Source organism: Halictus rubicundus, chromosome 3 (genome assembly GCF_050948215.1).
Source record: "Halictus rubicundus isolate RS-2024b chromosome 3, iyHalRubi1_principal, whole genome shotgun sequence".
NCBI lineage: Eukaryota > Metazoa > Arthropoda > Insecta > Hymenoptera > Halictidae > Halictus > Halictus rubicundus.
Window position 1 is genome coordinate 8708621 of NC_135151.1, and position 25025 is coordinate 8733645.

At 39.4% G+C, this 25025-nt stretch overlaps 1 protein-coding gene across 1 annotated transcript in view; it reads left to right on the forward strand.

Moving 5' to 3' along the window:
• The window catches only part of Nachralpha6 (nicotinic acetylcholine receptor alpha6), a 471989-nt gene that overhangs the window by 203112 nt on the left and 243852 nt on the right, over positions 1 to 25025 (forward strand). Inside the window, exon 5 of the mRNA XM_076785216.1 lies at positions 13749 to 13858. Coding sequence (XP_076641331.1) covers positions 13749 to 13858 — 110 coding nt within the window. The remainder of the gene's footprint in view (positions 1 to 13748; positions 13859 to 25025) is intronic.

Below are 25025 nucleotides of genomic sequence, written 5' to 3' on the forward strand. Positions count from 1 at the left end.
GAAAGACGTGGTTTTCTCGAAAACTAGACGTCGAACGAAAACATGTTATTCCTTATTTTCGACTTATTTTAATAATGTCTTATATTTTTATTTTTAATAAAATTTCATATTGTAGAGTGGAACGGTTTTCTCAGGAGATTGAATCGTGCAATGTAGAAAATGCTTTATTGACTGCTCTCTGTCGAGTGTGAATGTTAACACGTTAACTATTTTTTGCTAGGTTTAGAAATTCATTTTTATTGTGATATATCCAGATAAACCGAATTTTATTAGGATCTTTAGAATTCAGAAGGGTTAAGACAGCATCCCCTGTAATACATTTTCAATTTCTAGTTTCGGTTTCATTAATTAAATTACACTGATTTTGTGAGAATCTCTGGGATTGATTTCTGGCGCTGAACGTGTTAACTGGTTCTTGCCAAACGGATTATTCGGAACGAATAATTTTAATAAAGAACGACACTTTTTCCTCGCGTAACGGACATACATGCGTGTACACATGATAGCGCAAGGTGTTTCTTTTACCATATTTTATAAACATATAAGAGAAGATAAAAATAGTGAAAATTTTAAACGAAAGGTAATCCAAGCAGCGCGCATACTTTGGCATTTGTTCGAATTATTTTGAATATCGGGCAACTGCTAAATTAATTAGTGTCTGATAGGTTTTAAAATGGAGGATCTCTTCGACGAGACATCCGTGAATTTCCATGAAAATTACTCTACATAAATTTCAATATGAACTATGTTCAGCATGAATTATGTTCATTCACCGGGAGCCGTTCATTCACTGGACAGGTCACCCACCGTGAAATTTCTGAAGAATAGCGAAACTGGCAGGGATCACGTGAGCCAGCTTTACTCGCAGAAATTCACACGGGACGAGTGGTAGTAATAGTGAAAAAGCGCTGACTCAATTTCTACGCTGACCATGGCACAGGTGGCACGCTTTGGTAGGTCAATGAATCCATGAGAAGGGGAGGCACGACTGAGCATGCGGGATGAAAGTGGCAGAGTATAATAGGACTCCTACTATTCGCATTAATCGTCCGAGCTGGATCAATTTGTAATCTGCCATGCTATTTTATGACTTCGCGAAAGTTTCGCGCAATAAAATGTCACCTCGGCGAAATTCATTATCGCTTTGCGATCCAAAATTCCTTTCCGCTCAAGGGAACTCGTCATTTATTCTATACGAAATCTAGCGATAATTATGATATAGTTTACCGTTGTTGTTTACTTTGTAGTCCTTCTCTGTAGCTGGCTCGAATTGTAGCTAACCGGATTGTAAGGCCGGTTACGCGTTGACGGTACAAAGAACAGCTATTTTTTGTTCGAAACGTATATTTTTTAGATTAGAAGTGTGTCGCAGATCGTTTGATGCGGCGGATCGATACGAATGTTCTACTTGTCTTGACGAGAGTCGAAAGACTGAGACAGAGAAACGGAGTTGATGAGCTTAGAATTACTTCTGTCGAAGGGGCTGAGCTAACTTATTTGAAAAACTGGTTTTTCTATTCTTTGATCATGAATGACTAGCGGCTGATTGGCCAGTGGCTAGGAGGAGAGGGAAACGTGAAAATGTATACGAATGCAGGTACATCAGGTAACTCGAGCAGGCGAACCGTCATAAACCTTGGGTCGCTGATTAGAGACCCAATGTCCTATCGTGCGCAAGTGTGCGAATGGTTTTATTGCCGGATGGTTCGACGGCATTGATTTGAAAATTTAATTTTCTAGATAATAAGACCTAGTGTTATTAAGGGGGCAACATCAATTTGAAGAACGGATATTGTCTTGCTGCACTGAAACGATTATTTTGTATTTATAAACTAGTTCCAATTGAAAGGACCTGATACAGTGAATTCTCGATATATGTCAACAACACGGGTCTTGCCAGCGTCGTATATCGTATATTTGATAGGGCCCCACAGAAACCTGTTGGGGGGGGGGGGTGTGGCAATTTTCAAGTCGATACCCCTAAGGGTAGTCACAGGGTGAACACGGTTTTAATGAAGTATGCTCTATTTCTCCCGTTCTGGTCCACAAAAAGTTACGAAAAAATTCACGAACATTCCATCGAACAGTATACACGACTGTGCTTTTTTCTGAATTTGTGATTGCAAAATCGATTTTTAAAAAATTCCAGAAACATAAGATAGCTAATTTTATATTGAAGTTATCAGATGACCGCGTTCATATTATTATGGTAATTGCATCTTACTATGATTATTAATGAGTATTTTTCAGATTTTTCGAATTGGGCAAACATGTTGCAAATCATTGAAAATCTCGAGAAATCCGAAAAAATGCATATTTCTCATAGAAGTTATACCAGTTTTATAAAAATTCAGTAGTGAGACCGTTGTTCTCAATTCTTTCTACATTTTCTTTTTGACAAAGTGCATCCTAATTAATAAAATAAAAAATCGCTTTTTCGACACGTGTGCACGAGACAGTCGCTTTAAACCTATCCATCATTCGGGTTGGGCGCTTCGGCCGGCTCCTCGTCAACAAATTATCCACGTAAACGTCATCGCATTCCGGTCAACCGGAACGATCATAATTTCTGGTGTTACGAGGTCGATAATGAAAGCAGGTTTCGTTGAACCGTGCACGCCGGAGCCAGGGAGGTTTGAATGAAATACGATCGATAATTGAATATATGATCCAGGCCGTTCGAAATCCCGTCTATCCCAGAGTGGCCTGTATCTCCGTGTGTGTGTGTGTATACCTGTGCCAGTGTACGTGTGTGTAATCAAAGTTACCCCTCCGAAGATCAACGAAACTAGGCTAGGATGGGCGCCGATAGAAATCTCTCAGGACGATTACGCGTCGAGGCAGCGTGCTCCGCGCCGCGCGTCTCGTCGAGGCCGACAGAAATTATTGATCTTGTTAGGGTAATTAAAATTATCGGGTTATGTGGCGGAGGAGATTGCCTCGGCGAAAGGGGGGCAGGGTAACTTGTGTGCAGCTTGGCGCTGGATAGATTACGAGGTGACGGGATCCGGGATGGGCAGGAAACCCGGGGACATGCTGTATGTCGCTCGAATTGTTCGTCTGACGACGCCCTCTCCTGCCCAGGCTACAGACTGTACACGCCCTTCTGCCTTCCGATTAAATGCTTTCAGACAGAGAGGATCTCTCGAGTTTATTAACCCTTGGCGCTTCGAGTGCACGCTCCTCCAGTCTCTCTATTGGTCGCTGCCTACAGGTGCTTTCCTCTTATGTTTGCTAGAAAAGTATAAGTCGGCTCTTTACGTAGCGAGATCGCTTCGACGTCCCTTCGTCGATCGTGTAACAGAGTGATCCTTTTACTGGGCAAACGCTGAAATTTTTATGGATTTTTAACGTACTCCCGTCGCGACGGAACAACAAGAGTAGACTGCTGATTTTCATGCGAAATAAAAATTTACCGCATCTGTTGTAAAACATTAACAAGTTTAAAGAATTTTTATCAGTATAAGAGAATAATTTAATATAAAGTCGAATTGAAGCATTGTTTACAACATATCACAATGTACTTAAAATATTTGATTTTTGTATTGCTTCGGTACAAAATGGCGGAACCTAATACACATTTTTTGACCTAGAGTAAAAACATCTTTCGCATCTATATGACAATGCCTGGAGAATTATATAGGGATTTTTGGAAATTTTTTCACAGTCATTTGAAGTCACAGTTGCAATTTTTATAACTTCAAGTTTTATTTTCCGTAAAGATCTATATTCATTATACAATAGTTCACGACATACGAGTTGCTCATTTTCGCAACCTTGGATTACCTCAAGGTCATTTCAAAGACGTATGGTGTACTTGTTTTTTTTCTGTACTTTTATAATGTTAAAACCTGAACCATAATGAAATAACCTTGAAAAAATATGGATAAACATTTCTTTTAAATGATGAAAGTTACGGAGTTATATCAAATGGCACTTACCGTGGGACCCCCTGTATATTATGTTATTTAATTAATTAGATTATATTCACTATTAATTCACAGTTCGTTAAATATTTCATAAACAGTAATAGAATGTAATTGTATTTTTCTCAAGTCACCCACATACGTTTCTTAACAAATAATAATGTAAAAACGGAAGTTTAGTACTTTGTCTGGCACGGTAAACAGATAAATCAGTTTGCAACAGTACACAAACACCGTGCCCGTCTAATATATAAATGTAAATATGCACAAGGGACGAGTGTTGCACGCACGCTCAAATTTTCGCAAAAACCGTTCCACAAGTATCGCGCTTCTGAAGAAATAAGCAAAGCACATATCCTGCTTAAATTGGTCTCTTAGCTTGAATTATTGTTCTGCTTTATTTATGTCAGAGCCAGGTTTTACAAGCAGATCCCTCTGAACATGACGTTTCCTTGAAAGCAACGTTTCCTCCTCTTTCGAGCTATAAAAATTCATGAAAAAACTGAAGACTTCACTTTGCACTTTACACGGAAAATTTACATTCGCTGGAACCGTGATGTCGATGTGTAAACACCTGTTTCTTCGACTGTAAAATTTATTTCTCGATTGATAAAATTTAATACACCCTTCGTACTTCGTTCCCTTCGGTTGTCGTTCAATATTCTCATACGAAATGTCTAAAAGAGAAAACAAAACGTCCGTACGTGGTATAACATATTTCATAACTTGATTACTTTTATATGTACACTGAGGATTTCATGCATTCACGTTAAAAATGAGTAGATGCCATTCGAAGCTAGAAACAGAGAGATGTAAGCAGAGTATTAATCACAGCCTATTGAAATTATTAAAGGAACAATGAAATTACTGTTTCACTTCTGTTCATTATAAATTATAATGTAATGTAATTCATTATAGGTTATAATTTATAATCGGTGCCTACAATTTTTACTTTGCATAAAAATCCACAGGCTATTCATATGTATTAAATGATTGTAATATAAAATAACAATTCTCCCAACGTTTTAAACAGTGGATTCCTTTCTTTTTAAACGCCGCGGGTTTTCTTTAGACTTCACAGGTCTCTGAAAATCGGGCAACATTTGCTATCGTATGATATGAATTACGAGATCGTGGATGTCACACACGTGTGACGGCGGTGGTTAGATAAAAATTCGGACAGTTGTCAGTGCGGTGTTCCATTCACTGTCTAATTGGCCTCCGATCTTATCTCGACGAGCTGTTGAAAATTCACTGACCACAGGGACCAGTGATAAAACAATTTCTAGGTTTTCCGTCGGCCTTCCGCAGTCCATTGAATTTCCGATGCGACACCACCCTCCCTTCCTCGCCTTTTCGAAGATAAAGGAGTCAACTAACAATAAAGAGACTTGCCCGTGGCGTCGTAAAGAGCGATGGCTCGAATAAAGACGAGACAAAGCCAGAGCCAGCAGCCAACGAGACCGTTTCGGAATCGCGTCCATCCCTCTGTACGGTCGCGTCGCTGAAACCGATGGGCACGAAGAAAGGAAACTGCCGTGTCCTGCGGTGTAATCGCGACCGATCGACTATTAATTAGAGGCGTTCGCTGCGAGAAGGAACGTGCTCGTTAAGGAGGTATTCTAGTTTCGAATTACATCCTTTTACCTTTCCTTTTTTATAATTTTTTCGAATTTTTTTTCAGGACTACCGTGAAACTTTTTGCATTAGGATTTTGCACGTACATTCATGGGTATTTGAGGTACAGAAATTATTTTTGGTCATGTAAAAGTGATAGAAATTACATGAGTTATATACAGTTTCTTTTTTGTATCTGTTGACTACTGCCATGATCCCGGTTCTTCTGCCCGAATATGGTTCCAACCAAAATCCTTTTTTCAGCAGTTGATACAGCAATAAAGCCTTGATCTAAGCCAAATCCTCAAGTCCGCACTTTTGACATAGATCGTGTAGGGCTACTACTTTCTTGTGACCCCGTTGATCGCGCTGAACCCCCCCGTTGTTCGGCTTAGATCAAGACTTTACTGTAGCAACTTTGAAAAAATCAACAAATTCCAGCTTTTAGTAGTCCTTAAATTTTTGTCTGTGTTTAACCGTGTGTTTAACCATTTTCTTTTCTTTTTGCACACTGTAAAACGATCGGTCTCTCTCTGTTATCGGACGTATTTCTTGAAAATGTGACGTCATAAATGAAGCACAATTTGTTGATGTGAAGTGTAACGTAGACATGGAATAGCGCATTTGAATCTTTTATGCAATTATTTCTGTACATGGTATGCATTATTATGACATACAATTGACAGAGTCAATGTATTACTGTCGACGTATTAAAATGATTTAAGGAAGAGATAAATTTCTGTTTGGCTCTCGCTTCTTATAATTCATGCAGAAAATTTTGATTTCGTATAAAGATCCTCAATCTATTAATGACTGTGATTCGCGGAAACGGACAATTCGCGAAATTGTCGTTCGGTTCTAGGTCCCGACGTTCTTGCCACAGCAAGACCCCCATTTTCATTACTAGGCATCTAGGTTTGATGGTTCAGAGCTGCCCTGTGTCATCAATACACCAACTTTTGTCCCGAGGACCCCTTGACCCAAAATACGCCTCTTCCTTCTCACCGCAAAGCTATTCGGTCCCTTGGGTCCTCGTGGTCCTCCAACACCGACACTCCTTTTGTATGACTTTCTGCGAGAATTCGTGTTAATTTGTGAAATTGAATCTTCCTTTTTCTAGCCGATACAGAACACACCCGCAAAGCAAGAAACGACGTGACAAACTATACAGTTTTATCTCATCCGCATTACTTGACCTCCTAACAGTTTATCTCAAGAGAGACTCGAGCATAATCGAATGACTGACTGGTGGAACGACGTATGTATGTTATACGTGACATTTACCGGAAGATTTCAGAAAACTGAGCACTGTAGCTTTGAAAGAATCGGTTAGTGTAACATACGTATTTCTTCCACATTCAAAGGTGAAGATTTCATTTATTGTGTAATTTCCTGTAAATTTCATGAAATACAACATATTTTTTAGAAGCGAGACGAAAAAGGTGTTTTGGACTGACGCTTCTACAATTCATAGTACAGTCGATTGACGTTAATAGAAGTAGAAGCTGTGGTATCATCATTGGCAGAAGTTGTCGTTAGTATCGATCCGTGATAGGAGAAGCAAGAGATACGCTTATGGCAACGTCGATTATCGACTTGTCTCGTGACCGTGATGTCAATACAGAATCCTCTCAATGTTGCTGTTAATTTGTCAGGTACAGGTGTAGACCAGACTCTGATTGTAGAATCGCAATATCTACCGCGTCTAAGAATCAAGACAATACTTGATAAAATTTGATAGTATAAAAATGTCTAAATAGGATGTACATGGTTTTAAGGTGTGCATCGGATGGTGATAAAAAATCCTGTGAAGGTCATTCACGCGATGTGAGGTCATGGTGAACAGGTCGTTGGTGTATAGGTCACATCGCGTTATAAAAAATACATGTTAGTACGCAGAAGAATGCGATGACCTTGAAAAAAACTGTTAAAATGACCTTCACAGGATTTTCTCTTATTACCATCAGTATGTCCATCCTATTTCTTACTTTTAATAGTAGCGGAAATCGGTTTGGTGCTCGAGTTAAAATTAACACCCTGTATACGTATATTGAAAGTAAAATTTCACTTAATTTGCTGATCTATTACCAGAATTAAATTTTACAAAATCCATCAAACGGTTCCGTTTGTAATTAATAATGTATAATTAACGGAGACACGAATTTTGTCCAGTTTCATGCAATTCTGACCAACTACGCGTTGCAGCGAAAAACGTGTCCCACGTAAACGTCGAGCGTTAGTTTTCAGTTTGTGGATTGATTGCATTGAATATTCCCCGGGTAGGTTGATTTCCACGGTTCAGCTCCTTCGATCAACGTACAGGCAAGGATATAGAACAGTGATAGCGTTGTGGTATCAGAAGATCGCCATCCGCCTCGGCCTTAACCGAAAGCACGCGTTGCATTAATGCACACGAGAGAGCCAGTCAAGCGCATACGTCCACTATTGTGGTCATCCGAAGATGAATGCGGCAATCCATTGCAGCTCGAACGACGGGCGTTTACAGAGACTAACACGATTGAGATATGCGCCCTTTTTCTACGTGATCATCGATCCTACCGCGAGCGGACTGTCGCAATTCCCGGAGATGTTCACGAAAATGTATGGCCTGTTCCGAATGGAAAGCTTTTTATTATGTAAAACATCGCTGTTGTTCTCCTAATACAAATGGCTCCGCATATGCACGAAAATCTCATTGAATTGTTATGATTCAATTGGCAGAATATAGGTAGAGTAGTCAGAGAGTAAATCAGAGAGAGAAAGGGAGAGAGAGAGAGAGAGAGAGAGAGAGAGAGAGAGAGAGAAAGAGAGAGAGAATGCGTGGATAAGATGGTTTTATTTTGTTGTTATTATAGGATATTGTAAACCGAGTCCAATTCTTGGATGTAAGGCTAAATAAAGCAATATTATTATTATTATTATTATTATTATTATTATTATTGTTATTGTTATTATTATGCTTCAGTGTATGCGTGGTGTACTATCAAGCTGAACGCTATTATACTGTTCTGAATTAATTTTTTTTTTCGTTTCTGATTTTGTAATGCGCATATTTATAAATATCTAAAAGAGAGTTTTAACCATGAGTTTCACTCAGATCGATTAAACTTTAGAGAATTAGATATTAGTTTATTCCTAGTGCTTTAAATAAAGGAATTCTGTAGACATTAATTCGGAACATTCGAAAAGACGTGACGCAAGACAAATAAAATTGACGCAAAAAAATTTAACAAAACTCAATGTAACATAAATGTGATACGGTTTATATGAAACGAGCAAATTTTTGCTCGCATTAAGAAGAAAATGGGAAATTTCTGAAAGCTGATAGCGATCATCATTTATACCAGAAGATTTACCATGCGAGTAAATAAATTCATTAATATTTATCGTGTTCTCGAAATGACAATTCGTTTTCGAAAAGCCTCACTGAAAAAGTGAACCGAATCGAATTACTGGATGAATTAATAATCGAAGTTCCTGAAATAATTAGTTAACGAAGCGTAACATATATTTTCGCAATTTACCAAGAAAATAAAAATGAATTCGTTAACATTTATCATCTTTTCTATCTGGATAGAAAAATTGATTTCCATAAGCCTGATTGAAAACTCGATCGAATGGATCCTATCGAAAGCTGCGCGGAAGGTTAATGATCCACTGATTTATGTAGATGTAAACGGCGGTCGTAAAAGTATGATACGTAAAAAGCGTAAGTACACTGCGCGTTCGTTATACCCGGAAACGCTTAATCCGAAACTGTAATGAAAGTTATTTCATCGATGGTGCCTTGAACTTTAGGCTGGGGGAACTTCTAATACTCTTCCCTGTAATCATTCGCGACGCGACCCAATCGTTTTTCCATAAAGTTTTCCGGTGCATATTATCGCAGGAGTAGGACACCTGAGACCGGAAGCCCCGGATAATAGCACCGGAAAACAATCGCTCTAGTAACCGAGGCCACGCAATCTGAAATTAAATTCGATGATAATGGTTTCTATTCTATGGCTCGCGGTAAAAATTTTAATCGGAATATCCAGCGACGGTGTAATTCGAATTCAATAAACAGCTTACTAATCCGTGCATAGGAATCATTTTTAAAGGGAAAAACAGTATTATAGTGCACACTTACTGGCTCCATTATAAACCAATTAGATAAGTGAATGGATATCTTTTTAGTGTGCCACAAAATATTAAAAATTAAAATTTATGAATTTTATAGACCACAGTTCGGATAATATAATATCTTGCATACGATGTATTAAAAGTATGGAAATTTAATTCGATATAAAGTTACCCATTAAGTCACCTATTTTCAAATATACCAATCTATTAACATTAACATATAATTATGGGAGAATTCTAATTGAAAAATTATTAGTTAGTATGGTTCGATAAAAACTATAATGTAGGTACTCTGAAGTTAACCCTTTGCACTCGAAGCCATTTTAGCTCTAAAACGAAACATTTCTTCCGACCTAGAATATTTCCCTTCTATATATATTTTTTCATTCTATACATACGAAAATGGTGCAATTTACTCGTAGAGTACTGAAATGTTTAGTAATTTATTAAATACAAACAAATTTAATAATGTAACAAATATTTTGAATAATGATACAGCAATTTTCAGTGGCGCCTTACAGTCGCCATTCGAGTGCTACGGGTTAATAGCAGTATCGAACATTTCTGAGTTATTCATTCACGACAGTTTAATCAAATCGAATTTTCGAAGTTTCACCTAGAAAGTACCATTATCCAACCAACAGTGAGAAATTAATTAGCCACATTTTTGTTAGATTTATATTTCACATAATTATCTTTCCCTTAGATTTCTTTTTATAGTTCTTCGTTGCAGATAGCATGGTCAACCTTCCAACGCAAGTTGACTCTAGCTATAGAAAAAAAAATTTAACGCACAATTTGCTGTGTGGAAATATTTGTATGAGTTGGAGTCTTGATTGGTCCCTTAACGAACAATTATCGACAAAAAGCACACCAAATTTTTTTTTCAACCGAACTATTTCATCAAAATCGGTAATTGAAGATGGTTTCTCATTAGCATGTTAAAAGGCGACTGACTGAAACCGTGTTTAAGATACAGAAAATTACAAAACGCTGCAAACTGACTAAACAAACACTAGAAAATTTCAATCGAAACATGTACTATTTTTTTGTATGGTCCTGTCAACATTCTAAATTTTAATTTTTTCATTATGGACCACAAGAACCACTGCAACTTTGAAATTAAGTTTTCCCTGTACGTTATACAGGGTGTCCCTATTTTTTACAAGTGGGTCTACAAAATGATGACCAATGCTTCGAAACATAATAAACGTCTCTGTAGCTCCTGTATCTTACGAATCATACAAACGATATTTATTTTCCACAAAAATACGCAGACTACTGATCGGTTGGAGGTTCGCGTGGTTCCGATGCAAGTGAAATAAATAGAGTAGGATGGTTTAATTCCCGAAAACGCGGAGAGTCTTAGCGGCAGTCTCGGCTGTGGCGGCAAATGGAAAGCACTCGGCGCGGCTTAGCGGGACAAAATTTTCTTTCAGAGGGAAAAGCGCCGAAGGATCGTTCGTTACGCCCCGTTTTCCATGGCGGGTTTCTGCAGACTGCGGAGGAAGGCGTCGCGACGCGTCTTGCGTCGGATCGGGGAAAGGAACTCGAGAATCTTGAGGCTGACACGACCGCGACTCTATGTCCCACTCTGTCCCGGGGAATACGGAAAGACGAAACTTTCACCCTCTGAATTCCTCGTTTGTGCAATTCAGCCGCGTAATCTAATGAGCAAACGCCGAGACTCGCCGCCCGGCCCCGGAAATTGAAGTATACATTATAAAACGTCGCGCTTTTCTATGCAGTTTGCGCACCACCTTCATAAAACCAGGTCGCGCATTCCTCGAAAGTCGCTGCACTTAAATATACAGGACTTTACCCACCGCGCCCTTCTATTTACTCCATCGCTGTGTAGTGGCCACGTCGTCGTCGTCGCCGTCGTCGCCGCGCTGTAATTTCACCGGGAATATGATATTAATCTTAATCCCGATACTCTTTTGTTTGGCCAGTACGCGGGGACCGGCCGACGATGATTTACGGTGTTTGCCCGAGTTTCAAATGGCTCTCCGCAATGCTACCGCGTTCGAAACTACTGTTCTCTGGACGGCAGAATGCCGCGGATTACAAAGTCGCGTATCCGAATTGTTTAACGATTCCGCGATGTCCGCGCGAACTCCAGTTGAACCTTCTAGCGCGAATGTCGACGTCTTAGCGCTGGGTTGGTGTCTCTATGCCGACTACGCTTGCAAATCTACGCTCATCGCGTGCTTGTGGAAATCTGACAACTTTAAACACGCATAACTATTGAACCAGTGAATTCCTAACATTAAAACTTCGATTTTTGGCATTTACTCGTCAAAATCGTACAGGAATATATTTAAAAAAAGTCCAAAATTTGTGGTTCCCTAAGATGAAGTTTCACACCCTCTGTATAATGTTAATTTACGTAGGTCAAAGAAAATTAAGGTGTGCATCCGCTTGCTGTACGATTTATTTCCTAGCTTCGACAATTAGAACTACATTGTTGTTAATGATTTTCGAAAAATCAGAGAACATTTATATCAAGACCGCTATCTCCGATTCAGTTTTACATATCTCTGAAAATCAGAGTGAAATACAGAATTACTATCGTCCGAATAATGGGAATATACTGCAGGTACCCGCGTTATGAAGTATCATCGTTTCAAAGCAATCCATTACCTGGGCAGCGTTTTACATCGATTCATTTTCCTGCACTGAGGGGAATAAAAGTTACAAAGATTATTTTAACGGTTTCAGTTGTGAAAAGCGCCATTTCCCGTCAGATCGCGGCACATTCATTTCCTTGATACTTTCAGATTGTAATAATAGCAACGCAATTACCCAGGCTCTTTGAATCGTCTAGCTGACGGTAGATCGTAATACGCCAGCGCCGATTTTCGCTATTCTCGTGTCCGCGGCGAATTTATCTCCCCTAATCTCGTACTTTGTGAATAGCTCACGAATACTCTTAGGTATTTTCGCTTGTGCACCACGCTCGAACGATAGAGGGAAACGAAAGGGGAGGGCAGATAATGGTGTAACGGTCTTACACAAACTAACACCAATAAATCCCGACAACAAAATTCATGGTTCGACAATGCGCGTTCCTTCCTCTTTTCTTTTTTTTTTTCCTTTATCTTTTTAGCTGGATTTGTTCGATCACGTCCCAATGCGATTTTCGCCCGCGGTTTCCTCCGAGCCGTTCGAAGAAACGAACCTCCGCGAACAATTAATCTTCCTTTTAACGAGGATTAATTAATTTTACCAATTTTGTGTCCGAGCGAAGTTTCCCTGGCTTTTCGAGCTTCATCATCCTCGGTAGACCACAGAAAATTGATATTCCTCTTGGTTGAAATTATACCCAGTGCCAGGACGTGAATATTAATTATATCCAACATTTCTCTTCTGTCCATTTCGGATTTTTCATCGTTCCTCGGGAATAAGGACAGTCGAATTGGACACGTGCGGTGCCACGCCTAACTCGGGACACCTGAAAAAACTTTTCATTCGCAGCGGAGACACGAACAAACATTTTTTTCAAACAATAATTTTTCAGTTGAAACTGTTGCGAGAACGGTTGCCTTTGAATCGGTTATTTCGGAGGATTTATTGTCTGCTTGCTATTAGTGAACGAAAATATGAGGCTGCCATTTTTTAAAAAACGTACGCAGCGGTTGGAAAATTATTAAATAGATGGAACAACTTTTGAATCATTGAACCAAGCGACTTCAGTTTTTTAATCCCTTGACATGCGAATTAAATGAAATTTATTACTTAACTTTCATTAAAAAATCCAAACGAATATGACCCTGGGACGATAACGTACACGTTGCAGAATGGAAAATTTTCGAAAAACCTGGCTAGAGTTAACATTTCTCGCAGAAACGAAAACGATGCACATAATTCAATTTGCCTATTAAACTGCTGCAAAATGAAAATGTAATTTTTAGGACAATCTTATATTTTAAAAAATCGTTGTGTTCCGTACTAGAAGAACTGCTTCCCAGAACGTTGAAAGTTAATTGTGACAGTAGCTTCCCTGACACATTTGAAGCGCTCACTTTTGTATTTGGATATTACCAAAATTTTTAAGCTTATAAATGTTATTTTATGTCTCAGGAGTGGAAGGACTACAATCTCCAGTGGAACCAGTCCGATTACGGCGGGGTGAAGGATCTTCGAATCACTCCGAACAAACTTTGGAAACCAGACATCCTCATGTACAACAGGTAATTCGATCTTGTCACATTCGCATAGAGAATATTATACGATTCCACGTAACAAATCGACGAACGTAACAAACCCGGTTTAACACGACGATCGAGATATAAAACGCTAACCGAACGCTTCGCCGTTAAAACGAAAAAGAAAGAAACAACATGAATCGATTTTACACGCGGGTGAAAATTCAATTAATCAAGCGGTAAACTCGTTTAATCAAATCGGAACGGCGTCCTTCGAAATAAAAGAAAATTGCTAAAAATGTTGGTCCGCAACGTCCGCCTCATTCTTCCGGGAGTAATCGATAATAAACTCGATCGCGCTTTCGAACGTGTTTATTAAACAAATTTCCTCGCGAAACCCGACAAACCGTACTAGGAACGTTTCGCGTGCGCGTCCAAACTTCTATTTCTCAGATAGAAATCAACACGGCCATGTTAAACTACTACGCGTCGTTTATATTATGTCGTGTATGACAAGCTGCTCGATTTTGTTGCACTCGAAACGAACGGAAACATTTGCATAACCGTTGCTATTCGCGCGTGAAAACGTGCGACATTTCTGAATAATTGTATAACATTTTCCCAGTACGATTTTTGCATTTCGGATTCCATAGATAAACCGTGGAAAAACAATTGCGACACAATTTGGTAAACAACAGTCAAACCTAAATTTCATATACATTTTTATTTTACGGAATATTCACGATGTCGTAACCTCGAATTAGTTTCCGTACACGTCAATTCCAGTACTGTTACCGAACAAGAATCACTTTAGAGTCGAATTTTCTATCAAAATTGTAAGAATTTGTCATACCTGTTCACTTAGAAGTGTCGTTCGCCTTTGAAAAGAGTAGACTGCGGATTTTTATGCAAAATAAAAATTGTCTGCCTTCTTTGCAAGACACGGGAGCTGCATAGACATTATTTTCCCTTCTCAATATTTTTAAACATTTGGAACTGATGCTGCAGTATTTTGAAATTCTTTAAATGTTTCGTAACTGTTTTGTATTTGATCCGCCAATTGTTGTCATGAACGCGCGATATCTGTCTAATAACGAGAATACTGCAGATCCTCATGCAAAATAAAAATTGTTTGCATTGCTTGCAAGAAAGAGAAACCAAGTAGAAATTTGTTTCTTCTTTCAATGATTTTAACAGGCCAAGACTAGCACATTAATGTTCTTACCCCTCCGTATGCTATGCCAGGGTCATTCGTGACCCGTCGCGATAGCGGTGGGGATAAGCTCGAGTGACACCGTCAATACGTACAATTTTATTCCGATCTAAGGCGACACTGTTTACTATGCAATAAGAAAATCGCTATCCCCTCTTCTTCTTCTGAAGTTGTTCGCCTCGACACCACTCAGTGCAAGATCGAGAGGGTATGTGTCATAGTCCATCCTTTTCCAACGAATGATATCCCCGAAGGATTGCTTTATACAGGGTGTTTCGTTTATCTGAAAACGGAAATATCCCGTGACGCACTGAAGTTACGAAAAAAAATTGTTTACAAAAAATATTGTTCGGTATGAAGGGAACAATCATATGGTGAAATTTTTTTCAGGACTCCAATGGTGGTGGGCGAAATGTCAAAGTTAAATTAATTTTAAATGGAAGCATATATTTCGTTGTCATAACACGATAGCAAGATTGATCTTTGTTTACAGTGTGCAGCTAATAGTCGGCAACCAGATATGTAGTACCATTGCCTACTTAAGAAGTTACAAGTTTATAACGTAATGTCTAATGTTTTGTAACAGTAAATATCATAATGTGATATGTCGTTGAATTTGTCTCGGAAAATGCTATCGTGTTATGACAAAAAAAAAATGTACGGTTCCATTTAAAAGAATTATTTTGACTTTGAAATTTCCCCCAGCACCATTCGAGTCCTGAAAAATGAAATTACACCATTTGATCGTTCCGTTCATACCGATCAAATTTTGTAAACACATTTTTTTCGTAACTTCAGTGCGTCACGAGATATTTCCGTTTTCACATATAAAAAATACCCTGTGTATTGTCGCTATATTCGAAATACAACGAAAACCGGTCCCGGGCCATCGTTTTACATCGGAATAAAACTGTATTGACTAGGCCTAGAAGATATTGACAGAGGCCTAGAACTCGCAGGAGTCCGAGGGTTAAATTTAATCTGTTCGTCACTTTAAATTGCAGTTACCCGTGTTTGTCATGCGTGCATAAAATCCGGAGTCTGATCGGAGCGCATACAATGTTAATAGACTTTGATTCGCAACTTGCTTTTTCGAAGCTCGGGGCATCGATCTCCCGTTATTTAGCTGGCCGGAAATTTTGAAACGTTGGACCAATTGAAAGTCGAACTGGAACGCGCGCGGCGAGTGAATTCCGTTGTATCTTTGCGAGCGCGTAATTCGAGACCGGCAGAATCGAGCTAATTTGTGGTACACGCAACGCGCGCGAGCGCGGCCGTAATCCGATGCATTCGTGCTGCAACTGCGTGCACCGGCTCGCGGATGTTACAGTGTCGGACTTTAATGCTCGTATCCGTGCTCGGATCATCAATATTTCGCGCGGACAGTCGTTGTCCAAATTAGCTTCGGGCGTCAGTGTTCGGAAGTCGCGTGAAGAACGTTTTGGCAACGGCGGCGGCACGAAGAACGCAACGCGACGGCTAAACGGTTTCGTAAAAGGAAGAAGAACGGTCGTTAAAAAGCGTTGATAACAAAAACAAAAAAAAAAAAAGACCCACGAGACGGATGTAAAAACACGGCGACGTTAAAACCACGGAAGTCGGCGAGATTAAAGAACCGAGGGACGACAAAGACTCGTGGAAGCCTTGAAGAGAGGAATTAAAGTTTTGAGAATGTTTCAGAAATCCACGTCCGGCTAAATATGTATGTCGTCGATGCGTAAATAGAATTACGTATGTTTTTCTTTTTCGCATCAAGTTTTTCTGATTGCGAGTTATAGATTTTAAAACGGCCAGGGTACGTAAACATTATCCCAGTATACTGCTTCGTATCTTAAGACGCATTTTAATTATACCTACACGCAACTACACGCATACATACACGTGCAAACACATGTTACACATATGAAACATAATCTATATATGTATATTAGATACACATTATATACGTATATGTAATGGAAATGTTCGAAAGTGCATGCGTTTTTTTTTTTTTGATTTTTCTTTTTCTCGAACCCGAATACAACACAGTATTTATATGCAGTACGTACTTTACCTGTATATTTTTCGAATTTTCTTTTTCCCCTATATTTCATTTCTGTACATATTTATACATAACGATAGTCACATATATATTTTTCCCCACAGAAGTTTTTCGATCCTAACCGTAGATAACGTTCTTCGACGCGAGTCGGTCGGCTACGTAAGTCGAATTTATAATACGCTCCTTTACAATTTCAAGAAAAATACTCGGCCGACTCGCGTGAATTCGTGCATACATTTCTACATGAATTGTGAAAACGCTGAAAACATTAATTGCATATACATGAGTCATGCTCATCTTTTCAGAAGCGGAGAGCGTCACGGCGTCGCGCTCGATGATGGTCAAACAAAACCTTCGACTGATGTTCACGCAATGGTGTTGTACGGTCCTGGTACACTGTTGCAATTAGCAGATTAAAAACATGTTCTTTCATAACAATATATTGTCACGTTAATAAAGCCGTGGCATTAACGAGTACATATCATCAATTCGTTGTATGCTGTTCGGAAAAACGCGGGCACGAGCATTATTTCTTAAAGTAGCTTTTTATAACCGAAACATAACTTATATATAAAAGTTTATATACAGTGTGTCTCACGTAAGTGCGACTTCCCAGAATATCTTCTTTAATTTTGACGAAAAAAAAACAATTTTTTATGTGTAATTTGAATGGCATCGAGCGGTGAGTATCTCGCAGAGGTTCGTTTTTTGAGTCCTTTTCAAGTTTTTAAGTTTTTAAGTTCAAGGTCATTTGAAGGTTATGTCACAGAAAATATATGTAGTTGTTTGAAGAAACACACCGATGACCTTGAAAACTACGAGAAAAAACAACCTCTGCGGTATACTAACCACTTGATACCATTCAAATTACGCGAAAACTATTTTTGACTTGGTAAAAATTCAACAAGCTATTCTGGGGGTCGCACTTACGCGAGATACCCTGTATATTGCATACTACCAACATGTTACGCAAAATTCCCAAGTTCGTCAATGACCGCTACAGCGGCTAGCCTGGCCCTCTGAAGGTTAAGCGTAACGATTTCGAGTACGAATCAGATCGAGGACAGAAAAGACTTGATTACCGAAGATCACAGAAAAGTGTGATGACCTCTGTGATTAGTATCTCTTGGAAAGTATCGTGTCATCTTGTTACGCCGTTTTACCGAACGCATACAGATTAGGATTCGAAGGAATGAGCGAACTTTTAGAGGAAAGGAGCGAGTTTCGGGCAATTCATCGAAGTACGACGCCGTGGCAGGCTCCGAGTCATAAACCACTGATCACACAAACCTCTAGATAATATAATTATAGGTAATAATGGGCCGTGTACTGTGTACACGGCGCGCGGCGTCGGAGCAAATCGCGGAACGTCTTCGCGGTCGTTCCACGGTCCGCTCCTCTCCGCTAAATTAATGAGCCGCTGCTCCGCTGCCAACCGATCTCCCATTGCTGCTGGAATCAGCCGTCATATTAAATACAGTCGCCATCTCTGCCATTCTGCTGAATTAGTATGTCTCCTCGGCAAAAGCGTGTCACATCTTGCGCGCGAATCGCACGGAGGCGCCGCACCGGTTCCGTGCCGACCGTTGAATAATGGATTAACCAAACGAGCCGCGCTGCAAACCGCTGCGACCCAGGATTTGACGGTTTCTCGACTAACAGAACGCCCAGGATCAGTTGCCCTAACGGGTCACATCTAATCTGAGGCTTCAGGCTCTCGTAGGCCCGCTTGTCAGGCAGTTCTTACTGTTCGGGCTTTCTACCGCGTACTTTTCGAATTGTTTCAACAACGTCAAGTGTCTCGCACAATGACACACCGTTGACCGAAAAGTTGGCTAGTACTCAGAGTGTCCATCGTTCGAAACCGTGCCACGCTTGTCCCTGTTTTATGGTTGCGGAGATTGTTTTCTCGATGATTCTCAATGATTTCGACGCCGATTCTTTCGCCAGATCTAATTGCCTTACAAGCACGACGCACAAATTACCGTATATGATATTTTTCGAATGATTTTTAGTCGAATCGAGGTACCTTGGAACCGTTTGAGTGCAAATATATTTAACCGTCTCAATTGATGAAAATTGTGTAACGTTCTTCGGTTTACGTTTCGCGAAAAAAGTCCACGTACACGTTCCCATTGTTTTAGGGAGAAGAATTTGCTCGTGCTTGCACTTGTAAATGAGAGATCACAGCGCACTTAAATCGAGAGGAACAAATCCAAAAGATCAGTACCACAATAAACGAATGTAAAAAAAAAAGGTATGACGTGCACTTTGAAAGCCTTTCGGAATTATTAATTTCGGAGAAACCATTCTCGTGTCCTGCAACATCTGCGCCATAAAACTGCCGTTTTACAGAAGACTCTCGGGAAGTTCTAAGAGCAGGGTGTACATTATACGATAAAATGAACTGAGACATTCTGTGTACCAGCACTTAACAATGAGTAAAGTTTCCCTCAACAACATCGATTTCTTGCTCGCGAATGATTCTTAAAGCTGAGTAATTACCGTCCTTAACGGGGAAACTTCGACTATAACGCCGCGAACGTAATTCCCACGAGTCAAACTCCAGTTTTACGTTAAATTCAATTTAACGTAACTGTTAACGCCGTCGTCGCGTCGGCGAGACGCCGCGCCGCGCCGGGGCAAGCGCTCCGTTCCGGCTTTATCCGCCGGTTTGTTCCGAGAATCGGTTGATTCGCGTAGTCCCGTTGATCCTCCGACGTGCCAGGAAACTCTCCGGAACCTTGATAACTCGCCGAAAGTCCGGAAAACCGTGGCGTCGCTTCGGCGAGCTGCAAAAAGCATAGCGAACTGCAGACGCGCGCGCCCGGTGCATCGTAGCACCGTTTCAACGGGAGTAAGGACCGGATCTCGCCCGGGGACGAGAACATACTGAATCCTCCTCCAACACCGACTAACAACTGACCAAGTTGGTCAACCGGTAGCTAACGAGACCCGCGAATGCCACGTGAACGGATGTCCCTGCCAACCGATTAATTGAATCTCACCGAGATACTTTGTTCCTCGGGCTCGGTCGAAGACGAACCGATCGGCCAAGTGTACTAGCTACTTTAGTCACCGTTTCACTTTTTGTTCAGGCTGTTTTCGATCTGGTGGTACAGGCAAACAGGGACGATTCTGTAGGATGAAGTAAAATGTGCCTTAACGTTTGCTCGAACGAGACCTCGTTTTCGAGACAATCGGGTTTGAAAATTTGTTGGGAGGGTCGGTGTTTCACAGAAGTAGAATCGGTGGAACATGATCGGACACCCGGTCTGATGAATTTTCACATTCGATTTTCCTCGAGAATGAAACCTTGAATATTTTATAACACGTTTCCGGCTTATTTTTGCATTCAGATTTAGTCAGATTGATAACACTCTGAATATTGAGTTTTGTATTTCTTTTATCGAGGCATTGTGTTCCCTACCGACTTATTTTTTGACAAATATTAATTTATTATTTTAAGGTATGAGTGGATATAGATTAGAACTTTACAAGGTTTCAGGTAGTGAAGTATGCTGTACAGTGTGATTTCAGGAACAGAAAGATATTCACAAGTGTTTTCTCACTGTGTCTGACCAAAGCTGGCTGTTTCTACTTGAAGTGACTACTGACTACTGTACACAGTAGAGGATTGCAGTCAAATTAGTTGCAATGCTTAATTAATTTTTATCCGCGTGAGTTTTTAAATAATGTAATACCTGCTACCGAAAATTTGTCATTAAATATTGAAAATTGCATAAACAATTACAACGTATATAGTATTCACGAATATTAAGACAGTCATTCTTCGACATAGTGTACAGTCTAGTTAGTGTTTTAATAACAGAAAAAAAAACAAATCTAAAAACTTAATACAATTCAATCTCATTACGAGATCCTGACTACTGTTAGGCCAAATTCGCATCCTTGTAAGACTAATTGAAAAACTGTATACATATACACAAGTATAAAAGAATAATTACAAATTTATTTTTTAGTACCTCTTAGCGAGTGAAAGAATAAATGCAGACAGAATCGACGAGAGAATAAAAAAAGTAATTGTAAAATTCATGAACGGTACGGACTAACGAAATTTTCTAGTTTGCGCTCGTTCTTTTCGCAGCTTTGTCGGAAGCATTTCCTGTGAACGAAAGGGGCGGGCAAGGACGTTGTGAATAGCAGGTTAATCAAGTTTGGATTGCGCCGTGTCAGGAGTAACTTTCGAGTTTGATACTTCGTCTTTCCACAGATATTGGAATCCGTTTGTAATGGATACTCATTGTTTCCAATACGAAGCACGACAATATACTATTGTGAGCCATTCGATTGTATCGTTGAAAGCCGACTCGACCAGAATTTCTAATGTACTAAATCGTGGACGGTCCCTATTCAGTATCAGGGCGCAAGGAATGATTTACGAGACCATTTGCATTGCCAATGAAGAACGAAGTTTTGCATTCTAATTGTTTATGTAAACCACCAGCCGAAAATGCGACCGCAACCTCGCGTTTGAACGATTAATTGAAAAATTAACATCGTTGCTCGGCCAATCTCGCACTGTAATCTTAATTGAACGAAGTATTAATTAATTAGCTCGAATTGTCTGGAAAGGATTAAATACTTCATGAGAGATTTGAGGTTTGCAAATTTTTCTAAATGAATATAAGATTCACAAAATTGATAGAATGAAAATAAGAACAATAAAAAAAGAAAAGAGAAAACGTAAAGTAATTTTCAAATATATCCGAAAATTCATTTGCAATTCTTGTATTACAATTATTTCTTCGATTTCAAAAGAATTTCGACGTCAGAAAAATATAATTTTATTCATTTGAAGCGTAGAATTTTTTTACGAGAGCACTAATGGAAAATGGTAACAGTTAATATTTTGTAAATCCAACGATAGATTTTTCGTTTCCAGTATCGTATGACTTATTGCGACGAGCTCAACGGGGGTGCAATGCGAGGTATTTCGATTCAATAGAAGGTCGTAAATTAGTGAAACCTTAAAAAGGGTCAAGTTGGCTCTCCGCCTAGCTGAACCCTTCTTGACCGAGCAGTCATCGCAGACTAGGCGACTTAGTTTTCGATTTTCCTGCTCTGGAAAAATGAACAGAGTCAACGGAAGTGCAAAATTTGTTGAGAATATTCGCAAACTTGACGAAACGAACCTAAAACAACAGCTAATTTGACAAAATCTTCATCGAACGTAACATGCACTTTCATCTCTGGTGTACAACAACCTAAACAGAACTAAATTTTACTTACAAGGGACATAGCCAATTAATATACAATTCATTTTTTGTACGATCTATGCACGCAATAAATTTTCATACTTTTTTCCATGTTTAAAAAGACTGTATACAATGTATCTTCAGTGGTTGCAAGTGTACAGTCTTGAACACAATCATTTTTTTACATTTACACAAAAAAAATATACAGTGATTTCTTTAAATATGTCGCCAAGGCCTGGATTGTAAACGTCGCGGAATTATCCCCACTACCGCGAGGTAAACATAACACAGCTATGTCTCCTGGATGATACATATATAAAGATTTCACTGTATACAGTATTCCTTAAACAATTTGTTGACCGCGTTATGCGGGAGTCTATTCTATTTCTGGCATAAAAAACTTTTTTTGAAAATCTGTATACAATCTATAAAGAAAACAAGCATTTAAAAAGCTTAAACAAAATATCGGAGAATGTCGACGTTCGCATCAAAGTTTGAATTGTATATGATTATTCTGAAAATGAAGTATCAGAATATACACGAGAGTATCGTGAATATAGACGGAACAAGTGTTTAAGAAGAATTTAACGCAATCTGTTCTGTCGTCAAAAATCTCGAAGAGAGCGAAAATAGTATCGGAGCATGAGCTCATTTAGCAACACATTGTACATACCCCGGGGAGCAGTAACTACGAGTAGTTCTTCCAAAGAGAAAGGTGTTTCCTGCGAAACCGTAAAGCGAATCCCGAGCATCCCGCTCGAAGGTACTTTTAGGCGGTACTACTGAATTTAAGCTGCTATAACCTGGAGGTTAAAGCTTCGGGACTGGCGTATAGCCCGTAAAATCCGTTTCATCCGAACACCTTCGTAGATGTACGTAACCCTGTCTCTACCACGACACGACCACCAACCAGCTGGCTACTTATGAAACTTGCAACAGCTGAATCGGAAACGAACGCTGCTTTCTTTCTCCGAATTGTTGCTCCTATCAAATATTTCCAAATCTCATTCCAATCAAATTAAAATCATATTAACCTTCACAGGACCGGCATGTTTCCATTGAAAACTTGAATTTTCTTTACGAAAGATTTACATACAGGCTGTCTCACGTAACTCGAGCATCTAAAATATCTCCCTTGTTTTTTACGATAGAAGAAAATTTTAGAGAAAAACATTAGTTGGTTCAGAGGGGCAAATATGGGGATTTCAAGGTCAAGTAAGTTTTTTTAAATGGAATAATATATTTTTATTATCGCTATATGAAAGCCGAGGTCAAAACAAATCCAACGACTTGTAATATTATGACCTTCACGTGACCTTGAGTATGAAAAATTCATAAAAGTAGGAGTTAAGTGAGACACCCTGTCTATGTATTTCGAATTACAAAAACAAATTCGTATATTTATTATGCAAATATTGCACATATATTGCGCAAAATTTCTTAGTTTATCCCCTGCCCACTATAGTGGCCACTTGTACGATTTTAGGGTGTGTGTCCATTTGAGGGTAAAACTGTCGTGGGTTACTTTCGAGAGTCAAATTCGTGAGTGCTATTCCTTTCGTGCAAAATAAAACACTGACGAATTTGAATTTTCTCAAGAGTAACTCACGACAATTTTTCTCTCAAATGGACACGCATCCTTAAAGGAGCTCTGGAAAAATTTCTTTCAATCTCATTTGTAGACAATTATTTTTCATATTGCGTTATTCTTTATTATGGTGCCGTTGTAAGGAGAGTTTATATTTTTGTGGAAAGATGTGGGGAAAATTGAATAAAATTCTATCGTCTTCGAACCTATTGTTTAAAATAATTTTGTTGCCAAAATTCTCTGGTCTCCACGAGTGGTGTCAGCGAATTCAAAATAAAATGGAGCAATAGTTCCATCCTAGTTTTTGAAGAATTTTTAGTTTTTGAGTTTCCCAGTTTAATTGCTAACAATAGATGTACTTTGTAGATGCTATTTTCGAGAATTGAATGTTCGTGTAAGATGCAGAGCTAATTTTCTGAGCAGAAAGCAGTCAGGTTGTAATAATTTTGAGCGTGCGCAGATGCGAAAGTGTTGGAGGATTTCTTGTAAAATCGCGTTGTTATAAATTTCCTATGGACAGGTTGGCTATGTGTTCGTCGCAAATATTATTGATCGGTGTTTCGGACGGTGTGCTGCAACAAGAGAGTAATATATTAGCAGATATTGTTTCAAACGGGTCGCAATTTCAAGTAGCTGAAGGGTTCCCGTGTCTACTTGCGATACGCGAAACTGATCTCCTCTCGTGTGCACGCGCGCAACGTAGAATTCGTATCGGTGGAAAGCGATTATGGAATTCAATCGGACAGTGTCAGATTGAATTTATCACAAAATTCCCAGGGAACAAGTTGTTACCGGGGGGTACGTTGTATAACGTTAATATGACCGTGTACACACGGCGTTTGATCAAGTGAATTTCACTGACCATATTTGTCGAGGTAAATTTCATTCCTGCCTACATGCATACGTCCGACACGGAAATGTTACAGGATTACACGTCAAATTTTGTTATTCGACCGTGCTGGTTGTAGCAATATTTGTTCAATTCCGGGGCCTTCGAATGGCCGCCGATCTGACATGCGGACAGCGAGAACTATCGGAAAGTTTCTAAAGCACACTTCCGGCGCATGTGTACCTTGAAGTACACTAAGTACTGACACAATCGTTGCCAAAATGTGCTCGTTTTTCTATTCTTTATGTCGGAGATTGTTTAA